This window comes from Sinocyclocheilus rhinocerous, unplaced genomic scaffold, assembly GCF_001515625.1.
Source record: "Sinocyclocheilus rhinocerous isolate Xijiao unplaced genomic scaffold, SAMN03320098_v1.1 scaffold2300, whole genome shotgun sequence".
NCBI lineage: Eukaryota > Metazoa > Chordata > Actinopteri > Cypriniformes > Cyprinidae > Sinocyclocheilus > Sinocyclocheilus rhinocerous.
This window is the reverse complement of record NW_015629642.1, coordinates 99844-107318: the sequence shown is the minus strand read 5'-3', so window position 1 is coordinate 107318 and position 7475 is coordinate 99844. Positions and strand designations below refer to the sequence as shown.

General features: G+C 37.7%; 1 protein-coding gene across 1 annotated transcript; it reads left to right on the top strand.

Annotated features, from left to right (window-relative positions):
* Positions 1-5394: 5394 nt before the first annotated feature.
* Positions 5395-6212, top strand: LOC107739411 (reprimo-like protein). Its single transcript, XM_016551512.1, has one exon. The coding sequence runs from the start codon at positions 5663-5665 to the stop codon at positions 6005-6007; it is 345 nt and encodes a 114-aa protein (XP_016406998.1). The 5' UTR covers positions 5395-5662; the 3' UTR covers positions 6008-6212.
* Positions 6213-7475: the final 1263 nt, after the last annotated feature.

Genomic DNA, 7475 nt, shown 5'->3' with positions numbered 1-7475 from the left:
CTGCCAATTCCCTCAGTTAAGTGGAAACATCTCCCCACTTTTCTGGCAATTCACCCTGCAGCCTTCTCTGTTTCTATCCATGCGCCTCATTCCTTTCCTCTATCTGTTTTTCCAGCCAAAATAACCAACCATCAGTCACTATGCATAAAGGTTGCCTGTTGCTAAGGAGTATCAAGATCCATCAATATCTAAATATGTGAAGTACATTATTTCGGTGATACGCTGGACTCATAGGAATAGCACTGTTAGATTAGTCTGCGTGTCTCAGGATGATGAATAATTGTGCGTTGTGAACTGCAAGAGAAAGCACAAAGGAAGTTAGTAATGTGTTAACTGTGTGGGATATATGCAGCATGCAGATTTACGCTCTTAAGCTTTCCTCATATTAATCCATGCAATAAATGATGAAAAGCACAAGACGAGTACTCAGAAAACGTGGCACTGCGGTCTTATTTATAGCAACAACTGGGCTAATTGCATTCTAAACAATAATCTAATTTGACCACATCATAATGCTGAAGGGTTTGGGGATTAAAGTCTGTCTGTAAGTGACCTTTGTGCAAATTAATTAAACACATTTGTTAAACCAGCAAATCATTATTTTACAGGCAGGCTGCCTGACAGGTAGAAAGCAGACATTTGCTCGAAAGTAGAATAATCCTGTTATTATATTTCAGCGCCTCAATTAATTAAAATAGGCTTTTTTCTCTCTTTTTGGCAAAGAAAGTGAAGAATCAATAGTGTGTGCAGAACAGCTCGACTTTCGCAGAAAAGTTTGCTCTATCGACACTTTCTTCGTTTCTTAATTTATCCCCCGTCTCTTCTCTCCCACGGTTTTCTCTGTCAGTGTGACATTTGCCAGCCACCGCCTGCGCTCTCTCAACTCGCCTGGCAGCATCTCATGCGCTGTCCTCACTTTTTCAAATTATTGTCACAGTTTAACTGGAGAATACTGTACTTATTGTAAATCAATGTTTGTTTCATAATTTTTGTGATATTTGGAGCTGCACTGGCCTTATCTCTTGGGAAACCAGATGTCAGTTTCATCTGCTCAGAGTCAGACCCTAATTATGTTCAAGCTGGCTGTTTGAAATATATATTTTTAAAATAATAAAATATATTTTTTTTATATTTCGTCCTACCGTGCTTTATTTCTCCTCTAAATGCAACCATAAATTATATTCATTGAAAAAATTGCTTTATCTATACAAAAAGTTCAATCAGTGTTGTCCAGTGTTGTGATGGACCTCACTGATATCCATTTTATATGGGTATGGCCAAAAGAATACTACACTCTTAAAAATAAAGGTGCTTCAAAAGGTTCTTCAAGCGATGCCATAGAAGAGACATTTTTTGTTCCACAAAAAAACATTCAGTCAAAGGTTCTTTAAAGAACCATCTCTTTCTTACCTTTTTATAATCTGAAGAACCTTCTTTCGCCACAAAGAATCTTTTGTGAAACAGAAAGGTTCTTCAGATGTTAAAGGTTCTTTATGGAACCATTTAGACAAAAAGGTTCTTCTATGGCATCGTGAAGCACCTTTATTTTTAAGAGTGTACAGCATTTTTCAAAATATCTTCTTTTGTTTTCTGCAGAAAAAAAGAATGTCAAACATATTTTGAATGACATGAGGGTGAGTAAATAATTTTTTTGGGTGAATTATCCCTTTAAAGGGGTCATAGGATGCTACATGCACTTTTACAAGTTGTTTGAACTGAAATGTGTGTTGGCAGTGTGTGTACACAACCACCCTATAATGATAAAAATCCACCCAGTGTTTTTACATAAATCTGGTTAAATGTTTTCCCCTTTCTCAAATCGAGCCGATCTCAGATGCCTGTCTGTGTGACGTCACACAGACAGGCCCCTCCCACAATAGTTTGATTGACAGTTGTTTCTGAAGGGAATGCGCCCCCGATCTACAAATATGCGTCTATGTTCGCGCGAATCATTCATGATCCAGCCTCATCTACAGAAGAAGTGAGTATAATGTTTTGTAATGAATCTTTGCAAATCGCCTTTCCTAATAATGTGCTAATTAGCAAGTTTCACGATGAATACAGCTAAAGTAAACAGTCTGTGAGAGCAGCTCGGAAGAGAGGGGCGGGGCCAGGAGAGCTCATTAACATTTAAAGGAAAATGCTACAAAAATGGCTTGATTTGAAAAGAGCTGTTTTTGACAGGGTAAAAAAAGGTGTTTTTTACACTACCATTGAGAAATTTTAACCAAACTATGTTACAGACTTTTCATTAAGACCCTAAAGAATCATATCAACTTGTGGAAAATGGGCGTCCTATGACCCCTTTAAGATGTACACTACAAAACTGACAGGTGCTGTTTCTGCTTGATTTGACCCTTAAAATAGCTTTTGATGGCGTAAGGTTAATATTAAATAAATATTAAATGTTAAGTAAATATATTCTGCAATATTACATTATATTTTGACTTGATTAAACCAGTTAATATAGATGAAGCTAGGTTTTAGGTGACCTAGCAAAATATTTTTACAGTGACAGCATAGCTCTTTTACATAAATTGAGACCCACCATCTATCACAATGAACATCATTTTGAAGTGTAGGTACCGTGTAAGAAATTTAACTAAACGGTAAGACTCGTTATGCTATTGTTTTCACTTTTACTTTACAACTGTATTATTAGTATTATTTTGTAGTACTTTAACCCTATAAGGCTATTGTATCACATTTACTACATGAAATTCTAAGGCATCTAAATTATCAACATGATCAAAACTGCTGAAAAACCTTAGTGCTCTTGTACACTGCACTTAAATGTTTAGGTTCACTTGATTTGTTGTTCATATATTGTACTTAAAGGTGCTGTATGTAGGATTGACACCGAGTGGTTGAATTCTTACTAGTAGCCAGGATACATCAGTTAACCAACTTTAGCTAGTTATTACCTGTCAAGGAGAAAATTAGCCAACTTAGCATTCGTTTTGAAACCTTTGTCTGACGACACCTGTCTCCATCTCTCAAACGCATCTCCAATATTTATTCTGCTTTTATTATACCGTTGTTGATCATAAAGTTTTTGGGATGGATGTCGAGGCTTTTTAGGATGGGCAAAAAGTTCTATTTCCCGCTCTGACCCCTTTCGTTTGCCAGCTTCCATGACTGAAATGAAATACGCTGTGTTTCGCGACAACTGGCAACCCCGGGTGCTGAAATACAATTGGGTAAACTGACAGTGGGCGGGTTTCACAAACCAAAACAGAGACCAGCTAATGTGTACGTTTGCAATATTTGTATTGTTTGCAAATTATAAACCACCTCATGTGTATTTTTATAAATCTGAATCTGCGTCTCATTTCGGAGGCTGCTGCTGCGTCCTCCAGAGGTCGCATTTGTCGGCCGCATACATTGAGGCGGACCAGTTGTAAACGTAATCAAGTAGACTGTTATTCATTGTGAGGTGTAAAATACTATAATTTATTTCTTACTTTGAAATCTAATGGTAAATTTTTTCAAACGAGACTGCCTCAATGAATTATGCAAAAATTACACATAGACAGTTAAGCCCGTTATGCATATGTTAACTTAGCATGTTTCTTAAATATCTGCAAACATATTATGGTATTTTTATGCTTTAGTAGAGTCAAAAACTTACATACAGCACCTTTAAATAATTAAGTTCACTTGTTCGTTTTACTTAGATACATTGTAGCTAATGTAGGTTAGCCTCTTTATAAAATCACTATATGTTGACTATATCATCAACAACAAATAACAAATATTATCTGATACAATTTTTTTCATGTATTTATTGCTTTAAGAAATGTGTTTTAGATATACAAAATCAAAGCAGCCAAAGAAAAATTAATGCTTAAGAAATCAATAAACGTAATCAAGTAGACTGTTATTCATTGTGAGGTGTAAAATACTATAATTTATTTCTTACTTTGAAATCTAATGGTTAATTTTCTCAAACGAGACTGCCTCAATGAATTATGCATAAATTACACATAGACAGTTAAGCCCGGCAGAAAACATAAGCTCACTTCTCTGCAAATCCACACTCTGGAGTTAGTATTTTTTTTACTTTTTTCCTTGCCCCTAGTAGCCAGGATACACTAGTTAACCAACTTTAGCTAATTACTTTCCTGTCAAGGAGAAAATTAGCCAACTCAGCATTCGTATTTAAACCTTTGTCTATTTTAAGCTGTCTTAGTAGAGTCAAAAACTTACATACAGCACCTTTAAATAATTAAGTTCACTTGTTCGTTTTACTTAGATACATTGTAGCTAATGTAGGTTAGCCTCTTTATAAAATCACTATATGTTGACTATATCATCAACAACAAATAACAAATATTATCTGATACAATTTTTTTCATGTATTTATTGCTTTAAGAAATGTGTTTTAGATATACAAAATCAAAGCAGCCAAAGAAAAATTAATGCTTAAGAAATCAAGGGTCAAGAGCCCAACTAAAGCAAACACTGATCTCTATCACGGTGACATCAGACTTTACTAAACTTTTACTGTTAAGTCTCAACAAGAAATTTTTGTATGGACATTATTATGTAATAGTATGAAATGAAGTTAAACTGGTAAGTGAAGATGCTGAAATCTTGAGAGATGCACAAAATGAAGAGAGACCCGCCTTTTGTAATTATCTACCAATCAGTGCATTAGTTCTCTTGTTGCCAGGCAGAACTGTTTAGTCAAGCTCATTTAAGTAAAGACAATATTTGGGTTTACAGTGACTAAGACATATTATTGGGAAATATAGTGACAACTGATATTTTTATGCATTTTATGTAAGTAGTCTGCTATATTGTATCTAAATATCAGCAAAGTGCATAAGTTTGCTCAGTTTGGGCCTCTTAATAAGTTTTTTCTTTCTTTCTGTAGTATGATAATATGAGCCATAAAAGCTGGATGTATTAAGTATATGATACTCACAAAAAAAAAACATATGCAAACTGTTTAAAAAATAGAATTTAAAATGTTTTGTCTAAATGTTTAATAAACTGTTAATTAAAAAATCGGAACTTTTATTTCAAATTTATTATGTCATTCAATGCCATGCTTCATTTTTGCACTTGCTTCACTTCAGAAACGCTACAAAAGGCGATGTCCATTGGAATAAACGCTGGGTCGCTGAGTTTGAAAGTCTTCCAAAAGCACTTTACTTTAAGAATCATAGAAAGGCGTGGGCTTCTGGTGGTTTGGGTTGACATGTTTGACCACTGGATCAAATCCCATTGATTAGAAGACCCTCTCGAGCTCTGCTGACAGAGAACGGTCTCCGTGGCGACATCCAGGTTGATGGCGCGCGCTCTCTCTCTCTCCCGGCCCCCCACCCCCTTCCACATGGAGCCCAAGCGCACACGAAACCTGCGCGCAGGTCTCAGTTGAGTATCATTTGCTTTAGAAATGCCTTGAGCGCTCATCGTGTTCGTTAAGACATCTTATTGACTGCTAGTTGTGAGAGAACGCAACAGAATCAAGCACTATTTTATCCAGTTTGCGTGTAGATTGATGGTATAAACCATCAAATGATTTTAGGAGATACTTTTATTACTTTTTCTCCTCATGAATCTTACTCTACTCAACAGGCAGTTGCAGAAAGTGAGTTGATGCCATAAGAGTCTCGATTGTCGTCAGCTTCAGATTTCTGCGTCTCTGCTCAGGATGAACGGAACGTTTTTTAACCACACGGTGTTTACGCACGGCGTTCTGCTCAACCGCAGTCAAGAGCTCGCCGGGACACTAGTTGATTGCTGCACGGGGAACGGGAGCGAGGTAACCGCAAACGACGGTGGCGGGTCTTTAGTTCTCGCTCAGGACGAACGCAAGCTGTTCGTTACGCGCGTGGTGCAGATCGCGGTGCTGTGCGTTCTTTCACTCACCGTGATGTTCGGGATCTTCTTTCTCGGTTGCAACCTCATGATCAAGTCTGAAAGTATGATCAACTTCCTGGTCAAGGACCGGAGACCATCCAAAGACGTCGAGGCGGTGATGATCGGACTGAGTTAGCCACGGGTGTCACCTGTTGACACCCGGTTGTCCTCAGACTGGAAGCCGAAGATATGCAACTTACATTTTCACTCCCTTTGCGTTCCGGAAAGAAAAGGCGAGGTGCATGAACTGAAGCAAAGATGACAGATATAAAGCTGCACGTTTACGAAATGAGAATGTATTTATTCATGTTTACGTAGCTTTTTGTATTCGAGGTAATTTTGCTTGTGATTTTTTACAGTGAAGGGTTTACACGTTTTTACCTCAGAAAACAAAATCAAAGTATGTATTTATTGCATTATGTGCGTTCTTTCACTCACCGTGATGTTCGGGATCTTCTTTCTCGGTTGCAACCTCATGATCAAGTCTGAAAGTATGATCAACTTCCTGGTCAAGGACCGGAGACCATCCAAAGACGTCGAGGCGGTGATGATCGGACTGAGTTAGCCACGGGTGTCACCTGTTGACACCCGGTTGTCCTCAGACTGGAAGCCGAAGATATGCAACTTACATTTTCACTCCCTTTGCGTTCCGGAAAGAAAAGGCGAGGTGCATGAACTGAAGCAAAGATGACAGATATAAAGCTGCACGTTTACGAAATGAGAATGTATTTATTCATGTTTACGTAGCTTTTTGTATTCGAGGTAATTTTGCTTGTGATTTTTTACAGTGAAGTGTTTACACGTTTTTACCTCAGAAAACAAAAACAAAATCAAAGTATGTATTTATTGCATTATGTTTGTTAAAGTCTGCAAATTATAGGCTACCAGGGAGGGGGTTGGTCTTGCGAAACGAAAATTGTAGCCTACTTTGGTGCACCTATTCTAAAAGTTGGTTATCTAAAATACTTTTAACAAGTGATAAACGTGTACTTTTTCGACGGACCCGCACAAAATTGGTCGTAATGGAAAGCACAACGTGTTTGTCATGGTGACTTCCTTTGGTGAGCGAAATGTAGCGACATTACAAAACGGTCTAACATTTATTATTACTGAAAACCCTGTTGAAATATGCTTGCATAAAAATGTTCATTTACTAAAATCCTAACAATCTTATTTTTTGACTCCTTTTTTGGTGGAGGGGGGTTCAAGCCTTATTACTGGAAATATTCTGACTTCCCCAATCCCACCATCCTGTTTTGTACTAGACAATCACGTTCAAAAGCATGTTGTTTTGTGAACGGTGACTTTTGCACCTTGAATTACAGCTTGAATTGTTTTGATTTTGAAGATGTCACAATGTATTTTTCTTCAAGTTTAACTTGTTGCCGAGAGCACGTGAGGGGGGAGATGCTCATCTGGTGGCGCACTTGCACGTTTTCAATGCCTCCTTCCCCGATCACACCGGCTGACGTCTCTCCCTCTGCATGCGCGGTGCTCGGTGTGTCAGGCACTTTCTAGGTAAAGACCTCAATGCTGCATGGAGTATTTTGTCAAATGTATTGACTTGCAAACTTGAAGTTGTGCAGCATGCTGAATTGAATAAA

Coding starts and splice junctions, on each gene's coding strand:
- LOC107739411 (XM_016551512.1), top strand. CDS start 5,663: ATGAACGGAACGTTTTTTAACCACACGGTGTTTACGCACGGCGTTCTG.